Source organism: Ictidomys tridecemlineatus, chromosome 7 (genome assembly GCF_052094955.1).
Source record: "Ictidomys tridecemlineatus isolate mIctTri1 chromosome 7, mIctTri1.hap1, whole genome shotgun sequence".
In the NCBI taxonomy this organism is placed as follows: domain Eukaryota; kingdom Metazoa; phylum Chordata; class Mammalia; order Rodentia; family Sciuridae; genus Ictidomys; species Ictidomys tridecemlineatus.
In genome coordinates this window covers 29,836,229-29,862,534 of record NC_135483.1, presented here as the reverse complement: position 1 = coordinate 29,862,534, position 26,306 = coordinate 29,836,229, and the positions used below count along the sequence as shown (strand labels likewise).

The 26,306-nt window shown below is 36.9% G+C and overlaps 1 protein-coding gene across 3 annotated transcripts in view; it reads right to left on the bottom strand.

The window, feature by feature from the left end:
* Angpt1 (angiopoietin 1) overlaps positions 1 to 26,306 on the bottom strand; it is a 223,852-nt gene that overhangs the window by 78,510 nt on the left and 119,036 nt on the right. For all 3 annotated transcript variants that reach the window (XM_005316250.5, XM_005316251.5, XM_078016780.1), the window contains exons 2-3: positions 17,690 to 17,845; positions 7,468 to 7,589 (exon numbers count right to left, since the gene is read on the bottom strand). In XM_005316250.5, coding sequence (XP_005316307.1) covers positions 7,468 to 7,589; positions 17,690 to 17,845 — 278 coding nt within the window. The remainder of the gene's footprint in view (positions 1 to 7,467; positions 7,590 to 17,689; positions 17,846 to 26,306) is intronic.

Genomic DNA, 26,306 nt, shown 5'->3' with positions numbered 1-26,306 from the left:
TAGGCACAGAAAAAATGCAAATGGTTAATAAATATAAAAAGATGCAGGTAGCCAAGTTTTGGGAAATTAGAAAGCTATGTTCACTTGGAGAGAACATAAAGTTCACGGATAACTTGTCAATATTTCCAAAAATTTTATATCATGAATTCTAGTTCTAGTAAGTTATCTATTTATTAATATAAAATATAACAATTTATTAATTATAGTATGTCTACAAAAATGTGTTGCTACTTATTCTTTAAGAAAAATTGAAATAAAACTGTATATAGCTATATGTGTAATTAAAGTCTATACCCATATACACCCAGCATATAAATATGTACATGTTTTCAATTGTGTATCAGTGTGTATTTGTGTAAATATACAGAGAAATAAGAACACACAATAGATACGTATATATTGGTATATTCAAAGAAAAGTCTGAAAGAATAAATACCAAACTGCTAATCTGTTAATGAAGATTCTCTGCAAGGGGCGGGGGAATGGTGGATTTAGTGTAGAATTAGCAAGACTTTAACCTGTAATTGAGTGTATGTCTATATAATTTAATGTTTATATTAAATTAGACTTTCAAAATATTTATCAGAGAAATGTGGTAAAGAGCCATGAGTCTAAAATGGACTGGGCAGATCCTGGCAGAAGTTAAAAAGTTGGGCTGAATTAGGGAACTTAAGAGTCTGGATTGATAAAGTTGGACACCATGCAGCAGGCCTTTGGGAATGCAGAATTAATGACATAAACACCATTTTATTTATGAACAATTAATGGATTTATAATATTTAATGTAAAATATGATTTGTATTTTTCACTAAAAGTATTTTTTGTTTTACTGTGTGAAAGTGTGTTTGTGTATATGTGTAGATAAAAAGCATTGGTTGTGACAGAACTACTGGGACATTGCCCCGTGAGTTATTCATTTGGCATTTAACAAACACGAGTACATATGACATGTGAGGAGAATTGTGCCCAAGAATAGAAAAACTATGTATTATTAATCAGAAGATCATTGTCTAATAGTGTAGCTACAGATGAAATAAACACATGCATACATACACAGAAGCACATATGTGTTGTAAATTCATGATATAAGTCAACCAGGGGAAACAAAGGTACGGTGCTATCATAAAAATTGGGATGACTGTCTACCTGGAAGCTACAGAGGACTCTCAGAAGGGGTGACATGTGCCCCAAGTTTTCAAGAATGAACAGGAGTTTGTGAGTTAGATAGTAAATATCAGCCGTGCCAGGCAAAGCAAATATCAGCTCTGTTAGAGATAATATCTGTTGAGCAGGACACTGACACATTAACATGATTCAATGGTACTGTGCCTGCAGGCACTGTTCTTAGTGAGTTGCATGCTGTCACTCAATTAATCTTCATTTCAGCTCCACACAGCATTGTTATCATCATCCCTTTATTATAAATTAGTAAATCAAACCATGGAGATTCTAGGTTAACCTGCCCAAAGTCACACAATAATGTATGATGGTTGCAGCAGGAACCCAGGCAGATTAACCTCAAAGCTCATGCTCTGAGCTATTAGGTCATACCTTCCAAAAATTAAGACTGGCAGAAGTAACACTGCAAAAATATCATTATAGCCATCACAGACTTTACCCTGTGTGAAGAACTTGAACCTTCAGTCAGTTACAGGGAATCATTAGGGGGTTAGAAGGGCCTTAAAAGACAGCAACAGTCTGACTTGCATTTCACAAAGACCTTGGCAGTGTCTGAGAATTAGGTTTGGTTGGCATAAAGCTTGAGACCCAGAGGTCATTGCAATGGCCTCGACAAGAGATAATAGGAGTCTGGTCTAAGACATAGTCAGTGGGAATGCAAAGACAGGATGGATTGGAAAAAGTATTTAAGAGGGGGAATAAATAACAACAGTGATTAGTGAGTTGCAGAGATCAGGGAAAGGGAAAAATGCAGATGACCCTTCAATTTCCAATTTGATCAGAATTCTATTTTCACTCTAAGATCCTGAGGTAATTGAAATTTAAAAGAAGAAAGATGCTATATACCACTAATTTCATTGCTTAAAAATTTGAGGGCTGGGGTTATAGCTCCGTGGTAGAAAGCTTGCCTAGCCCACGTGAGGCACTGGGTTCGATCCTCAGCACCATGTGAAAATGAGTAAATAAAATAAAGGTATTGGGTCCATCTACAACTAAAAATAATTTTTAGAAAGAAAATTGAAAGGAAAATAGATAGTGTTCTTTTCAATAAGCCTACACATGTTCTATTTACAAGGAATGAAATAAAATTTTTAATGAAAATGAAATAAAATTTTTAAAATGCATTCTAAAAAATATGCTTCCTCTATCCCTGCTATCCACAGCAAATATAATTCAACCTAATCCAATGCTAGAACTTAGCAAGGTTTTATTTTAGTATTTTTCAAAGAACTTATCAAATGGAAGCGAGCTTCAATTTAAAAGGCAGTGACATAACTTTTCATTTCTTTAGGCATATTAACAATGAAAGCACCTCTACTTTATTAGGCCATTTCAGTAATTTGTTTGTAATGCATAATTTGGTCTATTGAAATTGTACAAAATTTCAATCACTTACAATTAATTAACTTAATAATTTCCCATAACTCCAATTGGAAGATAGATGAGGCTTGTCAAAAAAAGTTCAGTGAATTTCCAATGTAAAATAAATAGTTTATATCTCCTATGCCAATATTAGAAGGACTAAATAATGATGTGTACAGTGGTAGGCCAAAAACAACTGGCCTACCACTTTCTTCAGTTTTATACTTGTTTGTGTTAAGAGACTAACTTGACAACCACATCAATTATACTTTAGGCTGCATCATGTTGTAAAAATATTTTTATAATAATTAATGCATAAAATTGTCATGGACTTAAACTTTCATTTTGCCATACTTTGACTCTTTGGTCAAGGGCAAGTTATTTGATCTCTGTGAACTTCAGTTTTTTAATGTGTAAAATGAAAATAATAAAACATAGTTTGCAGAATTGGTTAGAGGCTTACCAATAGTGAATGAAAAGCACCTGGCTTAGACATTTACATTATAATAAAGAGGTAGGGAGCAGCTAGTATGGCTTGAACTACTTTGGAATTGCCACCATATGTAGAGCTCACTTCACTCTGAGATTTCCCTCATCTTCACCTGCATGTTCAACATAATTATCAAGAAAACCCATATGCTTCATTGCTTTTTTTATACAGAAGGAGTACTGATTTTCCCTTTCTGTATACCTTGTTGCAACACAAAATATTTCTTCTGGAAACTTCTTTTGCCTGTCTGTGGAAAAGTTGGGGTTGTGTATAAGATGTGTACATGCCTTGAATCATAGCCAAATATTCTCTCCATTAGACTAAAAGATCCAGTCTCATATTTGGTTCTGTTGAAGGAAACTGCATTATGATATCTTTCCCTGTACACTTCTTTTTTCCATTGTTTTTAAGCAAAAGCACTGGAGGAATTTAACACTGAAGGAATTTAATAAAAGTTGACAATTATGCACACCAACTTTGTGCTCCTGCCTCCTTATGAGAAGGGTAATTATTAATGTTTTCCATTTACTTGGGTTCTTGGTTGTGTAATTTCAGTTATATAACTGGGTTATATATATACTTCCAAATGCCTTTTCCTTGAAGTAAGAACCAAAACCACATTTTGTGATTAGTGTCGCATCCAACCAAATAAAAACAATGTTTCCTAAAGAGAGTAAACTGGAAGATTCTCAGAACCACCCCCACTCTCTTGGTAAGAAAACAAACAGTAGAATTAATATTGCTAATCCAGTTCTTGCTTTGTGCTTTTGGCTATCTAGGGGGTAAAGAAGTGAATCTAATGAGGCCAAAAATCCGTTTTCAATCCTACAAGTGAGGCATTTAATTTGTCAGGATGTAAATCAGCAGGAACTCTCAGCATGCTTGTGTAGTGTAATCCTATCCATAAAATATTTCTCCTTGTTCTGCCAAAGAGATGGTGACACTTCTAAGGGCCAACTCACCGCCTTGGCTGAGAAGGCCCCATCATACTCAAAGCTAGTAAGTCACATACCCAGATACAGCCCCTAACATTCCTTGGGGAGGAAGAAAAGCTTAATTTAGATAATCCCTTCTGCAAAGTATATTAGCTGATCCAAACCAGACCTGGCTAACTAAATTCAAGTTGTTACTACTTTTCAGAGATGCTTCAGTGTAGAAACAGTTTCTTCTTGCATTTGGAGAACTACAGTTATATAAAGAACAGATAGGGATGCTCAATAAATTTTTTTAAAAATACAAACTGCTTTATTCTTGACTTTATGGCCTTCTCTTCAATTGAATGGAAGGAACACTTTATTGCTGTATGAAGTGGTTGGCAGAACTCCTCTTATTCCATTGCACATGTGAAAATAAATGGTAACAATAAACAAAATAGGGAAAATTGGCTACATATCACAAATGGATTTGCTTTGTTGTTTATACAAAGAAAACTCTTTTTAAAAAGTGGTTCAGACAGGAATGGTGGTGCAAGTCTAGACACCTGAACTCCTGTTGTCCTAGCGGCTCTGGAGGCTTAATGAGGCCCTACGCAATTCAGTGAGACTCTATCTGTAAATAAAAATGCAAAATAGAGGTAGGGATGTGTCTCAGTGGCCGAGTGCCCCTGAGTTCAATCCCCAGTACCAAAACAATAAAACAAAATTGGTTCAGGGAAAAATATAATTGGCTTAAGAACAGATATTCCATCAACTCTCCCTTGCACATGTTAGACCCTTCCACAAAAGGACAGATAACTTTAGAAATTCAAGCAAGGCCAAGAGGTAAAACAATTGACAGACAAACACCTCCAAAGCCACATATAAGGTAACATCATATTTGAGGAGTTCAGAGTCAAAAAAGAAGCAAGTGTGTAGAAGGATATAAGACATGTCTTGTATTAAAATTAAAGTCTAAACACCTGAATTCCTTGTGCAATGCATATATTATTAGAAAAAGAAATTGTCATGATCTTGAAAAATTATCATGAGTAATAAATGATAGAATTTGCATATAAAAGAAACTTGAGTTTTCAATATGAATTAGAATTTAATTAGGGAGAAAAATGTCTTTAGCAGAAGGCATGTGTGTGTGCTTGGGGTCAGGAATCAGAGTCTCTGAGAGGCTATAGCACAAGGAGAAGGTCTTGAATTTAACCAGAGGAAATTGTTTTGAGAGTTCATCCTGATTCCCTTTTACTGCAAGAACAGAAAGAACAACTTTTAATCAGTCTGCCTTTAAAACAATTATATGTTTCCTAGTGAAAATCCCACAATAGGAAACAATACCAGAGATCAGCTCAGAAATCATATTGGGAAGGCAAAATATCCAAGAATTTAGGTAGAAGTGATTTTTTTAAAAAAATAACAACTGAATATGAGACGAGACGAGAAAAGAAAAGAGAAAGAGACGGACAGACAGACCTTAGTATAATTGATACTTAAGGATGGCATTTGTTTTTATAGTTAAGGATCAGACCCTTCAAGGTTACTTATTGAATTTATGAGCTCCTGTCAGCTAAAGTGCCAGACACAAACCAAGAGATAATGCACACATGAATACGGGAAGCATCAACGGATATGAGATCATACTGGCAACTGTTTAAAAGATAAATCACAGGTGGCAACACACCTACTGAGAGATGGGTTAAAACCACCCTGGGTTACACCTATAAAACAAAATATCATACAGCTATTAAGAATGTTATTAGAGGGACATTTTGTTGATATTAAAAGATACCTATCTCCAAAGAAAGCAGACTGAAAAGGGGTGTACTGTATGACACAACCTTTTGTGAAGAATATATTCATATTTGCTATTCAGAAAAAGATTCATCTCTACATGTTAGAACTACGGCTTTTAATTTTCCTTTATTTATTTTCTCCTTTTGCTGCAAAAAAAAAAATGTGTGTCACTTCCATAATCCTCAAACAAATAATGACTCAAAAACTAAAATTGCCATTGTTCTACATATTCAAGATCCCTGGAAAAAGGTTTCCCAAAAGATTTGAAGAGTCTGAATGTATATAGGGTTCATTTTAGCAACAAGAGTAAAAAGCACAGGTTGGGGACTCTGAATCAAGGGATGGCTGAAGCAAAGTAGGCCTGTCACATGCATGCATAGAACTGGTTATGTGAGACTACAGTAGGATGAGTGGTATTTTTCAACAGGATTTCAATTCCAGAATATTTCATCAGGCAGCCAGTTCAGGGTCAAGTCCTGTCAAGTTTATTTATAGTTATACAGTTTACCCCATGACACCGCACAAGGATAAATAAATATATAACTTAGAAATACAAGTCATAGCACATGAGTGACCCCTTTCTGATTCTAAACTTACAGCCAGGTTTATTTTTTTCCATGCAGAAGTTTAATTGTAATTGTTGGCATTATGGTCTACTTTTTAGCATGAAGTGGCAAAATCCTTTTAGGTTGTAGATAACCTGAAGCCATATGTGAAAGTGGAAAGAGGAGGATTATAGCAAAGAACCCCTGATTGCATTCCCAGCTCTGCCATAGGCTAGCTCGGTGACCTTGGACAGGTCATTTCCTCTGCGTCTTGTTCCCTCACCTGTGAAGTAAGAGGAGAAACAGCAGACCTCTTAGGTTCCTCCCTTGTTTGGAACATGGTAATTCTGGTTCCACTAACGCAATGTTATTTCACTAATTTCTATCAGTACTATTTTCTTTAAAGCACTATAATGCAAAAAGGCTAAAACTCAACTTCTAGTGGTCCAAATAAAAAGAAATGCAATTAAATACAAGATGCTCATCCTTAAAAAGTCACTGTTTTTATTAAATTGTGTTACCAATTGTTAATGACTTTAAGTCTTGATAGCACTAAGTCCCATTCCACTTATCTGAAATGATGTATAATTCATAAAACACAAAACTGGGATAACATCTATAAATCTAACAAACATTTATTTATTATGTTTAAGAACATGGTTTTAAATGAGGAAAAAACTCTTGATTACATTTATTAGCAAATAATTTTCTTAAAAAATATGAATTTTTTTCTCCCTCTAGTGCAAGATCTCTGATTTTGATAATCTTCTTACTTTGCAAAAACTGACGAGTGGGTTGAATGATAATTTGAGAGGCTCTATTCTCTTCTCTATGGTTATTAACTTTGATTCTGCTGGAAAATGCCAATATTTTGTGTCTTGGAATTTAGTTATAGAATCAAATAAATAGTAGATGTTCTTGTAGATTTGAATAACCAAACATTAGATAAATTAATGCTAAATGTTATAAAAAGTATCTCAGAAATGTGAATATGTAAACATTGATCATATTGTTGATATATTTACTGCATTTGTCTCAAACTCTGTGCATTTCATGTTTAAAATTAATTTCTTTTGAACCACTGCAATCTTAATTTTTCTTTTGAGTAAGCAGAGAGGTGGAAGATACAAAACTGCATACGTAAATATTTTTGGAAAGGAATAGTCCTCACCTGTTTTTTTCATGAATCTTTAGAATTTCATTTGTTTGCTGAAGAAGTTGCTTCTCTAATTTGTATGTTGATAACGAATTCTCCAACAGTTGAATTTCAAGCCGAGAAGTTTGATTTAGTACCTTAAGATAAAAGAAAACCATTTCAAACTTCATTCACAAAGTAAACAGCAGAAAGCAATTGATTCTTTGAGTTTTTTCTTAAGTAATATTTCTTCAAGAATAATTAATCATATGGTGTATATTCTATCAGTTACTGCTTCATATGTTTCTCACGCATACAATATTTTTGTGATTGAGATTGCAGTTAAGTGAGGACACTGAGTTGTTTAATTTGTTTTCAGATTTCAATTTTTGTGTCCTGAAACCATAGTAGAGGATACTCAAATGGAGTTGCTTTCCGTATTTTTATCTCCAACATTTACAAATGCAAAGTGGGTATTAGCACAAGGTTTTAGACACTGTGGATAATTTAGAATAACTAATAGGCATGTAAAACAGACCTTCCTAAACTTATCACCTTACAAAACCCAAATAGATATGCTATAACCTTGACACAGTTTAAACAGATTCATAATCACCGACTTTTTGAACACCCATTATGACAGGTCATGCCAAGCCTTCTAAATGTCATATCACTTTCTAGATGTGGCTGCCAATTAAAAGAGGAATTGTCATTGTCACCTTATGGTAGAGGAAACTGAGGTTCAGAGAGAGCCCCAAATTCACGGAAGAACCAAAGGAATACCTGAGGTTCAAACTAAAAGTCTGACTTGATTTATTGCTCTAAACAGAAAACGAAGGAGAAGGAGAATCAAACCATTTGTACCCTTAATTTTAGGAGATGAGTGATCAGGGATGCAGACTGTACTAGAGACAGATTGTCTTTATCCTTTCAACTCCACTACCTTGGTGGATCCTCCAGAATGTCTAAGTGCTAACCTCCTTTTGGATCACAAAGACCCATGCTGCCAGTGAGATGTTAATATGACATGGATCTGTGAGCCATGTACCCAAACCTCTCCTTCTCCAGGTAAAGAATACACACTGCAGTTCCAGCAGATATCTTCAAACTGTGTCACTGTTCTGCTCCTCCTTCTGCCTCAACCTTCCTTGCCCTTCCCTCCTTACCAGAGGAATAAAGGGAAAAAAAGAAGGAAAATTAGTTTAAAAAGCTCCCTACATAATTTGAAATCATTGATAGCATCACACTTTCCTTGGATCTACTTATTGAAAGAGACTGAGAAAACTTTTGCAAGGTTAGTATTAATGTAAAGGACCTCCCTCTAAAAAGGACACTTTTAGAATGTTCCTTTCTCATGGCAGGTCTAAATTTGGCATTATTTCAGATGCTCACAGAAAGTCTTTTCACATATACTGTGATTTGGCTGTAGGGTGTTGAAAGGGAGAGGGATGTATCTGCTGGTGGGCAAGTAGGAACTAGGCTGAGGAGAGAGGCAACTCTAAAAGCAATGGAAATAAATGAAAAAACAAAATACAACCCTTGGCAATCCATATAAGTGATTTTTGTAATGCACCATTTAAATATATATATTTAATATATATTTATTATATATATATGCAAAACCCACATTGCAGAGAATATTATTTTTAAATAAAGATAGGATCCCTCTCTGCACATACATGATTCAGTCTCCCTTGGTTTCATTGGCCTTACTCTAGTTCTAGCCCTGCAAGGCATGTGGTGATGGGATGGGGTTGGGGAGAGAGTTGGGCACAAAACAGTGAGATGAGACACATGTACTTTAAAAAGTGTAAGTTGTTATGATTCATTTATATATTAAGTTGTTATTGATATGGTTCTAAAAGCCAATCTTAAAATTATTACTAATATCATATTTTGTTTGTGGAGTATTTTAGAATTTTTTTTACAATTTTCTATTTTGTATCATTTCATTTAAAGAAAAATATTGCAGAAGATAGAGTTAGGACCCACTTGGGAAAACTTGGTAGAGAATGTAAAGACTGAGGATACACAAGGATGCAACTCTCAATTAATAAACATATTTTTATCCATTTAAGCTTTTTGTTTCTTTGCTTATTGAATGACAGTTCATGAAACAGTGAAACCCTCGTATCTTGTGGTGAACAGTGCTCGGCACAGAAAAGACTCTTGGGACTTGTTCATGAATGAAAGGTACACGGTGTGACTGAATCAGGCACATCACAGACAGTTAAACACAAGCCGTTTTCTATTTTATCCACTGCATTCTCTGATCACACTTCCTGGCATCCTCAAACACCAAAATGTTTTATTTTACAAAGGACAGTTCTTCTCCCCTTTCGGTGAGACCAGAATGGATCCACCTGAAATGGCCACTGAAGCTGCCGTACCCGACTCTGGAGACCACTACAACTCCTAATCTGCCTTCCTGCTTCTTGGCCCACTTCTAGTCCATTCCCACAGAGCAACTGCAGAGCTCTTTCTAAAAACATGCATCAGATCAAGTCACCTCCTGTGTTCAATGTACCAGTGGCTTCCCTTGGCAATTAGTTCCATTCCAAAGTCCTCAGCCTGGCCTATGAGGCCCTGGGATTGGGACCCTGCTTACTTCCCACATCTCACTTCCTGCCACTCTCCTCCTTGTTTATCACACTCCAGCTCCACAGCCTTCTTCCTGTCACCTCAGCATGCCAAATCCATTGCCCCTGCAGGGACTTTTCACCTACAGCTTTCTCTACCTGGAATTCCCACACCCAGATATCCTTTCATCATTTGAGTCTTCTTGGCCATGTTCTGTACAGTAACTCCCTCCCTCTCCCCACGCCCCTCACTGTTCATCAGGTCACTGTGTTTTATTTTCCTAATGGAATCATCACTATCACAAATAATCCTGCTCATTCACTCATTCGCTGCCTTTTTTAGTACCAGGGATTGAACCCAGGGGCATTTAATCACTGACCTCTGAGCCACATCCCCAGCCCTTTTTATTTTTATTTTTTTTAAATTTTGAGACAAAGTCTCCTTAAGTCCTTTAGGGTATCACTAAGTTGCTGAGACTGGCCTTGAACTTGTGATCCTCCTGTCTCAGCCTCCAGAGCCAGTGGGATTGCAGGTGTGCACCACCATACCTGTCCCCGCTTAATATTTTTAAGAGTGTCTCCAGCCTTTAAATTAACATTGCCATTGAAAGAAAGGTAGAGATTGAGGGAGAATACAGAACATGAAAGGAAGTCTCTTTGAACAGCACATTAACTTTGAAATTAGCCTCACTCATAGGCTCTTATTTGCTTTTAATTATGTTTCTTAAACAAAAAAAATGTAACATAAAATATGATGGTTGGCAGAGTTAGATTTTTCCAGCAGAGTGAAAGTTGACAATGAAGAGGAAATGAAGGGCTATAAAATCACCCTTTGCCAAACTGATGAAGTGACATTTTGGTCACTGATGGGCAATGCCATGAAGAATCATACAACAAGGTTATTTGTTAATTTCCTCAGGGTAAGTGAACCATCAGGGTGGAGTGACAGGGAGGTTACTCCCTTGACGAAGTTCAACCTCGGCATCACTGAGGGTGTTAGCAGGCTGGCTTTCCTGCCTCCTGAGGAGAGGCAAGAGGTGAGCCGCAATTCCACAGAGTACCCTACTTCAGCGCTCAAGTGAACCCAGTCTACCCTTTAGATACGGTAACTTCCAGCCTAAAGAAACTACACGGAAAGAAAGAATAAATAAAGGACAAGAAAATAAATGTTCAGATCAATTTAGAATTTGAGACAAGTGTCCTAATGATCATCCTAGTTTCTTTAAACAATGTGAATCTCAAGGAAAATAAAGTAGAAGACCACCCCAAATTAAAATGGAACTCTTAAACCTTGAAAAACCAAACATCTACAAAATTTTGGGTGGAACCATTGAGAAAACAAGAGTATGGAAATTAGATAATCTTATGAAATTATTATTAATCTTTCTTATGATACAGTAATACAAAATTAATACCACATAATAATTATGTATAATATTTTATATTTATATAACTTGTAATATGTTTATAATATAATAACCTTATTATATTTGAATATAATGACATTTATAACAATACAATTTTATATTGCATTTTTAATGCAATAAACTCATTTGTTTATGAAATTCAGTAGATAGTAATTATATCACAGTTGCAGAAATTGTGGGTTGAAATAACTCTTTCAACACAGCTAAAACATATGAGGGTCAGAAGGGAAACTTGGTAGTCAATTTCCAGAGTCTAAATTCTCTCACATAAGCTCATGTGACTGTAAATTTCAAGAACCTTCCCACAGGCTAAGAAAGGTGCCTCCCTTAGTGGATAAAAATTTCTATCAATCCTAGTAACTTGAGTGGCTGAGGCCGGAAGATCACAAGTTCAAAGCCAGGCTCAGCAACTTACCGAGGCTCTAAGCAACTCAGTGAGACCCTGTCTCTAAATAAAATACACAAAAGGGCTAGGGATGTGGCTCAGTGGTTAAGTGCCCCTGGGTTCAGTCTCTGGTACCAAAACAAACATTTAACAAAATGGTTTCTTTCAAATCACCATGAGCTCTTCCGCTTTTTGCATCCAATAGCATCACACTTCTTTTCCCAAGCACAAACTAAATAAGCACTATGAGGCAGGAAGTGTACAAATTTCTCATGCTCCTTGGAGTAGAGAAATATATTCAGGCAATTTCTTTGACAGTCATAACATCTTTGTAGTAGCTGCTTCCCTTCAAAGTCATATTCTGATCAACCAGCTATTCGTGCATATATATTTTACCATCAACACAACCCTTTGTATATTTCTTGTGGACTTGGGTTCATTGTGTTAAAATCCAGAGACATTAAGGAACTAACATCAGTTATTATTTAACAAGCACTTAATGAAAGCCTCCTATGTATCAGGTTCTGCTCTAAATCCTAATGACAGGGCAGTAGACAAGGACAAGATAGACAAAATCCCTGCTCTCTCAGAGTTTATTATCATTTTTTTAGGAATTGGTTAGATTTTTCTGTACAGGGCCAAACAGTAAATGTCTTAAGCTTGGCAGGCCTTAGTGTATCTAGTATATCTACTCAAGTCTGCTATTTTATCAAGAAAGTAGCCACAGGCAACATATAACTAGATGAGTGTTGCTATGTTCAATAAAACTTTATTTAGAAAAAGAAATAGTCAGCCAAACAGGAATTGTAAGCCATAGCTTACTGAGTCTTCTAGTGGCTTATCAAACATGTTTCCAGACATTGTAGAAAATTAATAACCAGGGTATTTTCTTTGGATAACCACCTAGCTAATTTATTTTACCACCATTTTGTTTAGCTAAATGTTTATTTAACTAATTCCCTCATCAAGTTAAAGGTTCAACTCGGAGAGTTGCCCTTTGAGAGTAGATATGAGACCAGATCTGTTTTTGCCCAGAGATTCATGCTCATTCAACAAACTGTGAACTGCCTCAAATTTCTAATTGAGATCTAACACCAGGTAGGATAATTTGTGACTTCTGAGCAGCAGATGATAAAAGGGGATTAGACATTCAGAAAATTTTATTAGGGAAAATACCTGTGAGGGAAAACTGGGAATCAGACAAAGGAAGCTAGGAGAGCCTTCAGCCTGGAATGCAGGTCCAACCACAGAGAACAGAGTAAAGGGAAGGAAGGTCCTGTGGAAGTCACAGCCCTGAGGGCAGCTGTGAGAAAGTTCAGCAAGGGCAATGTCATGTGTCAGCAGAGTCCTACAGCTCCCAGGAGCAAAACTAAGTATCCCTGCCACAGTGACTCATTGCCTGGAAGTGGCCACTGGGAATTGTGGTCTCTGTACCAGCACAGTGATGGATTTCAGAACACAGCAGCTGGGGCCACTGGTCAGTGACACCCACCCCAGTAGAATGGAAAGGTACAGTTTTATGGCAGTGAAGAAAAGCTCCACAGCTAATTAATTTGACAAAAAGTTAAGAAAGGATTTTAAAGTGTTTTGCCACACTAACTCAAACCCACTGACTATAAGGACTGCTTTATTTGCTGTTGTCGTCTTTGTAGGACCTATGAAAAAACATCTTGCATCAAGGAACTACTCAGAATATATTTTCAAATTTGATTCAGTTCTAACACTACAGTGACCATATAAATGACTAGAGGTGGGAGAAAACTCAGCCTGTATGTCTACAGAACTTTCCCATAGTTAACACAGCTGGAGAGTGGCAAGGAGAGCACAAGGTCCTGGGGTTACATGTGATGACATCCCTGGCACAATGCATAAGGGTACTAGTAGGTGGAACCATCATTGTCACTGGCAGAGTGGTGGCAGCATCTTTGTCATTCAGAGGAGGCATCCAGGGATGCTATTAAGTCTGCATTATCTTTTGCTTTGTCAGATTTAGAAGATTACCCTCTTCTTGGACCCATTTGCTGTTCTGTCACCTTAAAGAAAGAATGGAACGACAGGAGAGAGTCCAAATTGAGAAAGAGCTAGTAAAGCATGCAGATTCTGATGACAGATGGACAGACTTCAAATTCTTGCTCTACATTTCACCGTTCTTTCATCCGGGGCAAGTTGCTTCACATCTCTGTGTTTTGGTTTCCTCATCTTTAAAGAAGACGGTACGTTAGTCAGCTTTTCATCACGGTGATCAAAATGCCTGACAAGAACAACTTCAAGGAGGAAAGATTTATTTTGGCTCATGGCTTCAGAGGTTCTGTCCATGGTTTGCCTATTGGCAAACGGCAAGTCAGAAAAGCCATAGTGCAAGTGTTTGGGGAAGGGTGTAGCAGGGAAAAGATGCTGGGCTCATGACAGCCAGGAACAGAGAGACGGAAAGGGGCCAGAGACAGATATAGTGACCTACTTCTTCCAGCCATGCCCCACCTGCCTCTCAATTTCACCATCTCCCTGTACATCCATTAAAATTATCAATCTGTCAAATGGATTGCTCCATTAAGGAAGTCACAGCCCTCATAAATGATCTTTTCACCTCCAAACATTGCTGCATTGTCCGACACATGAGTTTTGGGTGACATTCCAGATCTAAACCTTAATAAAGGATACCGTTATGTACCCCACAGGATATATTATTACTTTTAAATAGTGAACACATGTAAAATCACTTAAAGCAGAGATATGTGCCAATTATTTAGAGGTGAATTTTAGTGGGATTTGTCTGAGAGTTCCCCGAACTGAAATGGGCTTGGGGAAGAAGTGAGAAACAGAATTATATACCAGGGAAGGACATAAGTAATTCCTGAAATTAACCCCTTCATATTGCATACTTGAAAAGAGTAACTTGAAGGAGAAGAGATATGGGTATAAACTGACAATAGAGTAAGTATATGTTCAGCCAGACTAATGATGAAGGAAAGGGTTTGGTGTTGGTTTTCCATTCTCATCACCATGGCCAATAAGGTTACTTAGATGTGCTCATTGTAGATCCTGGTTGTTTTTTTTTTTTTTTTTCTGATCATGATGCTTATCAAACACAGAATCTTTTTTTTTTTTGGTTATTGTTACTGTCTTTATTTTAACTAGGTATTTTAATTAGAATGCTTTTAATTCATTGTACACATTGCAGTACAACTTTACATTTCTATGGTTGTACATTATGTAGCATCATACCATATGTGCAGTCATACATGTACCTAGGGTAATAATGTCTATCTCATGCCACCATCTTTCCTACTCCCATGCATCCTCCGAATCCCACCCTTCCCTTTGCCCCATAAAAATTCCTGCATTTTTCCCATGCCCCCCCCCATTATGGATCAGCATCCACTTATCAGAGAGAACATTTAGCCTTTGGCTTGGGGGATTGGCTTACTTCACTTAGGATGATATTATCCAACTCTATCCATTTACCTGCAAATGCCATAATTATATTCTCTTTTAATGCTGGGTAATATTCCATTATGTATATATAGCACAGTTTCATCATCCATTCATCTATAAAACTATGGCTGTACCACCTTCGTTTAAGTTGCAAATGTAGAAGGTCAGTAGAGGACTAGAAAGAAATAAGTTACTTAACTTTATAACATCATCATGTGAAAGCCAGGGCACTAAAATTTATTGGAAAGCCACTGCCATAGTTCTTGAGATAATTGAGGACCTGAAGTCAGTCTTAGGAAAAGTAACACATACCAAGCCAACTTAGGGAAACACAGGAGCAAAACCAACTGAGGTTACCTGGTTAGCACAGAAGGATGTTTTCATTTATAAGTGCTTATTATAAATTAATACAAGTAATTGTCGTTAAAAAGTAATTCAGGATTCCTTTTGTAAACTTGGCCCTACCTCAGGAATCCAGTAGTAAGATCTCTCAACAGAACATGTCCTAATGCAATAATTCCAATACGCATGATGGCATGACATGGGTATATGTTTACATAGAAAAGGTTTAAAACATCACAGCTACAAATAGCGTGAACAACTAGAAGACCTTAAAATGAAGATGAAATGAACACATGGGTTTCTCTTCATAAATTAGGACAAAGTTTAATCGATTGTCCCATTGTTATTTTTGATGGATTTGTGATTTTTGAGATTTTCAGGATTTGGCTATCTTAAAATCATCCTTGATATATCTAATAAGATTTGATTGGCTTTCAATGATAACTTTAACTGTTCCACTGAGGAGTGCTCATTATTTTTTCTTAGGATTTTCTGTATGATTTTTCATAAAGTCCTTATCTCCTGCTCTTAGACACAGAACATGTTATTATCTTTTAAAACCTTATATCACATACAACTGTACAGGTTAGAGATTGAAATGCTAACAATAGGATCCCATCCCTGCCACAACTCCAATTCCCAAGTGACAGGAGAATAAAAACAACTTAAGATGAGGGCTTGGGGGAATGAAAAAATACAACAAACCCCTGTCATGTGTGTCATTGGAGTTATAACAAATATATAAAGAAGTGAAGTGTGCAGTCAAATAGGGTATATTACATATTTCCATTTCTGAACATATGAAAACGTTTTGGAAGAGATAGCATTTTATAATAACAATAAGAAAAAATATGGTCACATTATTTTATACCATAAGTTGTCAAAGCATATAGATCACCACACTTACTGTGACAATAAAAGATTAAGTCATGTAATATTTTATTACAATGTGGCTTTTCCTCCCTCCATTTCCCCATAGTTAGCTGATGACACTGTGCAACAAAAATATTTTCTGAAGGCTGTGTGACTTATTTCTCTAAAGCAATTGAACATTTAAGTTCTATTTGATTAGTTAATTATTAGTATCAAGAGGGATAGAAAAGAGATGACAACATGAGAGTTTGAGCCCTGAATTCTATTCACTAGCTGTATCAGTGGGAGAAATCAATCAAACTCGCTGATTTGCCTGCTCTAAATGGTTTTAACAAGTACCCTTTGTACATGGAGTCTTGTTTGTGTCATATGATCTCTATCCATACAAATGATCATGACCTTTCAATGCATGATCTGTGATGCCACTAACCCAGACAAAATAAAAAGAAATAAGGTTGCACCTTATTTTCGCATTTATTTACTTCAATTTCATTCAAAAATCAACTACGATTGATACAGAATCTGCCCCTGAGTTTCAGAATGATAACTGGAATAGCTATTTCCATGTTTCAGAGGCACCAAGAGATTATTTTCTAGTCATTAAAAATGTATTTGCCCTTTGCTATAAACTGTAAGGTTGGTTTTGTGGCAGTAATAATTAAAAGCATCCTTTGGTTTTACTGATTTTTACTCAAATAAGTATGTCATTGACCCTAATGGGAGGAATATCTGTAAATATATATACACTCCTGATCAGTTCATTTGAAGTTTTCCTTTCAATCCAATAAATGCACAAAACCTCTGCAGGTGCCATTACAGCTAGAGAAGCATTACCAGTGTTAAATGAGACAGTTCCTAAAAGCATATCAAAGGCACTGATTTGTCTGAAATGGTTAGCTTGTTTCACTTGTATCCTATTACAATTGGTAGCTGCAGTGTTTATTTGAACTTAAACACTGATTAGGTCTTTTACTATCCTGTTTTTGCAAGCCCACACAAAGCTAAATATACCAATCCTCATTAAGACCAAAGAAACATGCATAGCATGTCAAGCAGTCATTGTTGTTATTACCAATAAACAAAAATGCATATGCTTCCCCAATCTCTGTGCTGAAATGTGCTCTGTGTTTACCGAGCAAGTTAAAGGATAGGGGGGTAAAAAAAAAAAAAAAAAAAAAACCCTCTGGATGAGTGTGTGGACTCCAGCCCTGGGTATGTACCTGGGTCTCAACATCTGTCAGCTTTCTGGTCTGCTCTGCAGTCTGAGTCAGGAGGCTGGTTCCTATCTCGAGCATGGTGGCTGTGTGGTTCTGAACTGCATTCTGCTGTATCTGGGCCATCTCCGACTTCATATTTTCCACGATGTAATTCTCAAGCTGCAAGAGATAAAGGACAAAGTATACTAGATTATAAGCAAAGTCTCCCAGTTGGGGCATGTAATATTTACAATGACAAAACAAGACACAGCTGGCAAACTAGCCATCTGGCAGGGATGTTCTGTGTCTCTGGGAGCTGGAGAAAAAGGAAGCAGAGCACACAGGAATCCAATTGCTAACAAACTCCTAATATACTGATACATATAAATAATAATCACAATCATAATGGAAATATGCACTTAAACTATGATTTCCTATTATTGGCATGATCTCATTTAACCCTCACAGCAAAGATGTAAACTAGGCACAACAGGCCTCCTTATTCTTTTTATTTTGTAGCTGAGGAAACCAAATCAGAGAGGGAAAAGGATGGATGAACCCCAGGTCACCCAGATTAGCAAATAATTTCAATCTAAATCTTAGTTCTCTGGTCTTCTAGTTATACCATGATGACCAGTCATCTCAGAGAAATTCAGTCTTCCCCTTCCATTTTTGTAATGATAAATAAAATATCCTACTTCCCTGGGGAAATGGACAAGGAGGGGGAGGAAAGTATACTCCCAAAATGAAAGCCTTTAAGGAATATTAAAACATAGGCAAGGATGTGTTGAATGAACTGCAGATCCCTAGAGTGAGCTATAAGCATTTTCTGTGCTCTTTTGCAAGCCCAAAAATAGGCACTGAAAGTATAGCCCATAAAGCAGCATTTGCCCTACTTGCCTGGGGTAAAATTGGTTCCTTTATGATGCCATCTAAGAGTACACTAAAGTTGTAAAATAAATGGTACCCCAGGGGCCAAAGAAATGATTAAGTGAATTACTACAAGGGATCTTGTTAGGCACCTGGGAGAATAAAGCTGAGCACATGCAGGGTTTGAAAAATGCAGAAGTCTGTATCTCCCTGTCAGTACACTTCACTCTCCCCCACCACTGCATGGCGACTGCATTTTATTACCAAATTACACATATGGGGAAACTGCATCCCAGAGAAGTCAAGTCCAAGGCCACACACCACAAAAACAGCCAGACTTGGACTTGAGTGCCGAGGTCCTTAACTCATACCAACACTTTTAACCACTCGATAGCTCTGCCAAGTCGTGCTTAGTGAGACAGGTTCCAAATCATTAACAGCTACGTGATTTTTTACTGATTTAGTGAACCATAATACATCCACTATTTTATAATCCATAGTAACATTATTATCATGTAATAAATACAGTCTAAATGTATATCCCCCTTTGCGAAATTTTGGCAGTTCACTTTCTAACATCATCTCTCCCTTACTTCTATTTATCAAATATGAACCTGCCCCAACCTAACAAAAATGGAAGCTTCGTATGAAGCTCATATTCTGATACAAAATTGATCAGAAGAAATATCTGAAAATTATCTTAACAAAATGGAAGATCTCTAAACCAAATCTTGACTTCATTCCAATTGAATGAACATACGTAAGCAACATGGGAAGGGTAGAAGAATGAGGGTCGGTCAGAGTAGTAAACATCTATCATTTAGATTCCACATCCCTGTATCCTTTTTCCGAGTGACATCCCTTAACATCTTTAAGGGAAATTATCATTTTTTTCTTTTTTCAAAGCAGATGCTTTGGGTAGAGTTGATCCACTCTAACTTTAGAAGGGGGTACATATTTAAGTCTGGCAAAACACAATGTTCTACTCTTACTTAGGAAGTGTGGGTTGTCCAGGAATGGAAAGATATTGTAAGCAAGGCCATTAAATCTTGGTTCTGGCATTTTGTCAAACTAGTTTACACAAGAACTTCCTCTTCCTCTGTGGTTAATAGCTGGTAACATAGATGCCGGACGATGCCCAATTTTGCCACCATAAAAACTAAAGCAAGCCTAAGAATGAAGACAATCCAGAAAAAAAAATAATGAGAAATAGGTGATACATAGTGACCCAGGTGTGATATAGATAATCGGATATCTTTCAAGCACCTGCATCTAGCCATGATGTTTCTAGTCAGGTCTTCCCTTGGACATGGAGTTGTAAATTGTCTAATCTAAATCTCCTCTGAATTATGCTAAGTGAAGCTAGCCAATCCCTAAAAAACAAATACCAAATGTCATCTTTGATATAAGGAGAGCAACTAAGAACAGAGCAGGGAGAAAGAACATGAGAAGAAGATCACCATTAAACAGGGACGAGAGAGGGGGGAGGGTAAGGGAGAGAGAAAGGAAACTGCATGGTAAAGGAAGGAGACCTTCATTGTTATACAAAATTACATATGAGAGGAAGTGAGAGGAAAAGGGAAAAAAAACAAGAGAGAGAAATGAATTACAGTAGATGGGGTAGAGAGAGAAGGTGGGAGGGGAGGGGAGGGGGATAGTAGAGGATAGGAAAGGCAGCAGAATACAACATACACTAGTATGACAGTATGTAAAAAAGTGGATGTGTAACTGATGTGAATCTGCAATTTGTATATGGGGTAAAAATGGGAGTTCATAATCCGTGTGAATCAAATGTATGAAATATGATATGTCAAGAGCTTTGTAATGTTTTGGACAACTAATAATAAAAAAATTTTAAAAAATTAAAAAATAAATCTCCCCTGAACCACCAAGTCTTGCTTTTCCTTTAGTCAAATTTATTTATGTCTTCAACACTGACAAACAAACCAAAAGAATTTTGACTGCTGTATTCAATAGCTGCTTAGCAAAAGAAGCCTCAGGCAGCGAGACATTCACTGTATGTTCCTTGCTTATTCAGAGAATTTGGGGCTATTTATAAATATGTATATCCTAAGAAATGGTAGATAAGTTTCCATTGAGAAGATGAACCCTGCCATTTACAGTAGACATTGATCAATTACATTGTTCTGCAGCAGGACAGCTAAGCACTGTCCTTTAATAAATAAAAAATGTTACGGTGAATTTTAACCTCACATATCCACATGTTACAGCTGCTTTACAGATGAAACAGGCTTAGAAACCACTAAACAACTTGCTCAACAAGAAGCAGGAACTCAACCCCCAAGTTCAAAACCCACTTTCTTAACAACTGACCTACTTAGCCAAGCATCACCTAATTGTGCATTTTTATTACATAACTCCTAACTTTCAGTGTTTGCTAAAATTACAGGGGAGCACGTGAGATGTTCAGAATGCATTCAGAGGTACTACCGCATACTATATGTTTTTAAGGGCATACACTAGGATAGCATGTATTTAGGACAGCTTTCCAAAATAATTCTGATTCAGCCAAAGGATAAATGGTTTTCAAAATGTGGATCATAGAACAACTTCCTATAAGAGAACTGTTTGTGAAATGAGTAGTTTTTTGCCAGAATGTAAATTAGCAGGGTTGCTAAGCACATTTCACCTGATCCATATATATAAACAAGGTTTTCTCAATGAAGACAACAATGTTCAATTTACATCCTAGTACAACCTTCCTGTTTTGTTCACAAAAGGATAAAACTTCTTTAGCACTTATTTAGACCATCAGACTTAACAGTAATGTGTCAGATTTCCTGCTGAAAATAAAATTTCAAAATTATAATTTGATTTTTATGCAGATTTCCCTCCTGAGAAAGAATATGCTAATCAGTGAGCTCCAATACATAATTTACTTGACAATTATACATCAATTTTTTATGCAGTCAGTTAGCAGGAGTCAGTTGCCAGAGGTCAACATGTTCTGGGTATAAAAACAATCATAAGTCTCCAGCTTCCCAGAGGACACCCTCTGGCATAAGGTGACTACAGCAAGCAACAGTTGCTTTTCAGTCCTTGTGACCTGTCAGCTGTTGACCATTCAGTACCACTGTGCTTTTCTTTATAACTATAAAAGTTAAAATAAGCAAAGAAAATAGCTGTTTCATGTACACATTGTTCAAATCACAAAGAGCTTCCCAGTTCTGCTGACCCTGTTGTGGAAATAAAGTAGGTCTCCAACCAATCCTAAAATTCTCATTGAAGCTGCCATGAATATAACTCTAGTTAATTATTTTTTAATCAAATGGGGCTGCTTTCTCTGGGAGTACCTGCCTTTTAATGCAAAAGGTAATGGCACACTTAAGTAGCAAGAACCAGATGTAGTTGATTTAAAGGCTGAGCGGGGAGGCAGAAGTCAAATATACAATGTGTGATTAATAAGGAGGGTTGCTTTCATCTTATCTCTAGACATTCCTCTGTAGATGTATAACTGTGAAACCCAACTTGACGAACCATACCAGCCAGGTCCAGGAAAGATTTGTAACAAATTTGATTGTATTTGTGTATTCCCTAGTGGTTTAAAAAATATGCTTGCTGAAAATACGGTACCTCAAACATCTAATAGGTGTATTTTAAGCTTAGACAATGATGACCACAAGAGCTGAGGAGTTAGAAAGTGGGAGGCTTTGAAGCTGAATCATAAAATTTTTTGACAATATTGCTCTGCTCAGTGTCTCACTCCAGAGTTTTATAAGGTATTGGCTAAGGACTCAGAAGGAGATGTAGCATGTGGTTTTAAATGAGATGAAATGATGATTTTTAAGAAAGGAAGTAGTATCACCTCTGTGAAGTGACTGGCTGTTTGCAGAGAGCTTTCCTACACATAATCTGACTTGATGTTCCCACCAGCTCTACAAAGGGAGTACTGAGTCCATTATAGTTCAAGAATCAGAGATCTTATGTGACTGGAGATCAGTCAGTCTCAGGACGTGGTTCCTGCTCTGTTGTTGGACTGGCTGACTGGTGCGTTAGCTGAATAATTGGGTGATTTAATTTGTAGTCAGCTCTTGAGAATTCATCTACTTATTCCTTTGAGAGAAACAGGCAATGTCAGAAAGTGATCACCTTCACTCTTCTGCGCTACACAGGTGGATGCGAGGTCAGATGAAGGGCCCAGGCCCAGGCATGTGGAGAGTTCACTCTGCTGCACTATTAATACAAACAGTCCTTTTTTTTTTTTAAGTTGTCTTAAGAGGACATTTTTCTTAGCAAATTAAGTTTATTTGTTTCTTATAAACAGCACAAAATATAACAAAGGAGTGAGGACACACTAAGCCTCTACTAAGGCTAAATGGGTACCAGGACTTGCAAATATGTAGTTTGTTGAATCTTTACAACAATCTAGGTGCTGTAAATATTAATTTCTTCATTTCACTAATATGGAAATGGAGACTCAGAGAAGGTAAGTCAATTGTCTAAGATCCCACAGCAAGTGGGTGGCGGAGCTGGTATGTGCTTTGAAAGAGGCCAGATTGCTGAGCAAGTTGTACTTCATCCAAAAAAGAAAATCACCGGTAAAATACCAGCAAACTGCCACCAATATTACAGGCTGATTCTGACAGCAGACAGTATTCAGATAGAATATGAAAAGTGAAAGTGATAGAAACAACAAGGTGAAATTGTTTCAAAGATAATGTTTAAGTTGTTTAGACATTTGTACAGTGATGGATGACATAATATCCTGAAAAATGTTTTAGGTAGTGAGAAAGCAAATATCCCAGTAACTATGTGACAAGCAATATTATAAAATAGAAAAAAGAGTTTTTAAGAAATCAAGATTATCAATCATTTGTAATTCCCTCCTAAATCACTTGTCTCTTGTCTTTTACTGAATGACTACTAGAGAATAACAAAAAAGAGTTTGGGGGAGCTCTCTTACTAGGGTCTCAAAATCCTTTGTGTTTCATGTTCATAGATCAGACTATGTCAGACTATGACATGGCCTGCAGGTGAAATACATTCTCTGTCATTTCACTCCAAGAGAATACTTCAAGGAATCTCTCAAATCAGAGCATGTCTGAATGCACAAAGAATATAATTTCTCCATGTAATTCTTAACAAAATAACATTTTAAACCCTATAAAAATTGACAAAGGCATTGTTGGCTTAAAATATGTCATAGATTAAGTGGACCCTCACTGAATGCTGGTACATGTGGTATTACTCAGGTATGGCAAAATCAGCATGAAATAAAGTAAAAGGTTAAATATGGAAAAACAATAAAAAGGTAAAACAATGCAAAAAATGTCTTACATGTTGATGGTTTTGTCTAATATCATTGTTTCATAAATCAGTACTAATATTGAAAATGCAACTCTACCTGGGTTTATGACCTTATAAAAAGAGATGGCTGAGGCCAAGTACATTATTTGCAGGAATTTCTATTCTTAGATCTCCAATATACTGTTTCTTTTACCCACTGGAAAAGTACAAGTGTCTTTTTAGACAATAGATCTAGTTAGCTAACATTTGAAACTGTTTCAGTGCTGGTGTCCATGAAATGGATCTCATTTCTCTTTTTGGTACCTGAAGCCATTAGTAGGAGAGAGAGAGCTAAAAGAGACATTCAAAGTTATAAATGCCAAGAATTTCATTTTATAGACATAGTGATTGAGGTTCAGAGAGGTTATAGAAAGCAAGGTGAAACAGCTAATTAATGCCAGATGCCAGGCTGTGACCACTCAGAGTGTGGAAACTCAGACTCACAGCAGCAGGCTGAGCCAACGGAAAGCTGCCAATACTGTTGGCCAGCCTTGCATTTCTTATCCAATTCCCTGGTTCCTGCTACTTGCTTAATTTCTACTGGCTCCTGATTTGGAGATCCCCTTTCACAATACCAGTTCATGCTTCATCAGTTTTAGGGACCCAGATTTCCCTCTCTGGACTCTGCTTACTAGCATTAATGCCTCTAGCTGCCCCTCAGTCATTGAGTTTCAGAAACCCCTTGATTTCATTCTTTTTTTTATATGCATCACTCCAACAAGTGGCAAAAAGCATGACCAAACTCCAAAGTTATTCCAGGCTTTCTACACCCCACGTAGGCTCAGTGCAATCTAGGCATGCATGTGAGAAATGCACACTGTGACCAGAACCTGGTGCCAGATACTACAAGATCAAGACATTTTGAGTTTACTAGGAAATAGCTGTGCACCGATGGATGGATCATCTTACTAGAGTAGGTGAATGTGATGGAGTGTATCTCCAACTGTCTATATTTCTTTCCATATTCTTCTCTCTGCTGAATAGGGAAACACTCACAATTCTGATGTTAAAAATGTGAGCAGACATTTGTTTTATCACCTACATATGTGTCCCAACAACACCTCTACTGAAGCACAAGGAGAAACTGTGAAGGGCATCCCAGAATTTCCTAGATGAACAAACGCCCTTGCAATCATTTTTCTTGGCCATGACTCTTTCAAGATGACATTTTTGTGGCTGTTGAAAGTTGCCAGAGTCATACGCAGTGCCCTAGAGCTGGGCGAAGACCCAGAAAAGTCATTCTCTCTTTGTATAAACAAATGAAAGGTTGCCAGTGCCAAAACATATTTTACTAGCCTGGCATCTCTCTTCTATATCCACCTTCTCACACCAGGAAAGTATAACCATCATGGAACTCTTAAGAACATTTCTTTCTGTTCAATTTTTCTCTTTGCATAATTTTAAAGGTGAATGATATAGGAAAAGTACATTCAGCCAGGATTCAGGAAATAGATAATGCAGGAATAATCATAGATTTACACCATGAACTTGAGTAAATCATTTACATAAGGTTGGTCGAAGGTCTTCATCCATGAAATGAAAGAGACTGGGTTAGATTATTTCTAAGAAGTCTTGAAGCTTTCAAATTCCTTGATTTGAAACTTCCTTTATTGAGTAATATAGGCTATAAGATTTAAATCTTAAGTTTTTATAGAAAATTGAAATATGAACGTATATAACATACATATCCTTAATGGCAGTAAGGAAACATTGATACCAAAAACACAATAGAAAAAGTCCTGGCTCAAGTCTCTAAAGCAGGCACATCTGTTTTAAGATAAAGAGCTAGTATCTGTGAATCGCTCATTCCCAGGCACCATTCTGTCAAAAATATATTCTTCATCTTTCTTCAGTCTTCTTTCCATGTTTCTTTTCTCCATGAATATCACCACTGCCACCTATACATTCATCCAAGTCACGGGGAGTCATCTTGACAATTCTTCTCCTTCCTTTCCTGCATCCAATCAACACCAGATTGGGTCGCTTCTACTTCTTGACGTTTGCCTCGGTCTCTTCCTCTGCCTTTCCGCCTCTTTCAACCATATTCTTTCATCCTCACAGTCAATGACTAAGGTCAGACTCATAACTTTTCTTTCTGGATTTGTTAATGGCCCCATAACTGGTCTCCTGACTCCTGCCTTGCTCCCTCCAACCCCTCATCCATAACCTAGCTAGAGGGATCTATCTAAAATACAAACTTGGCCTTCTTTACCATTTTTAAAACTTTTCCAGTGGTTTCCACTACCTGTGCTTCAAGACACAACCCCTTAATTAGCATAGAAGATTCTTGGCAACCTGTACTCTGCTTCTCTGTCCCTACACATACTCCGTGCTCTAGAAACACCAAATTCCCAAGTTATTTGTATTTAGCCAAACACGAATTACTTTATTTTGCTCAATACTCATTTTGTACATGACTTTGCTCTGATGAAAATGTTTCTTGCCCACCTTATTCTCCCTTTTC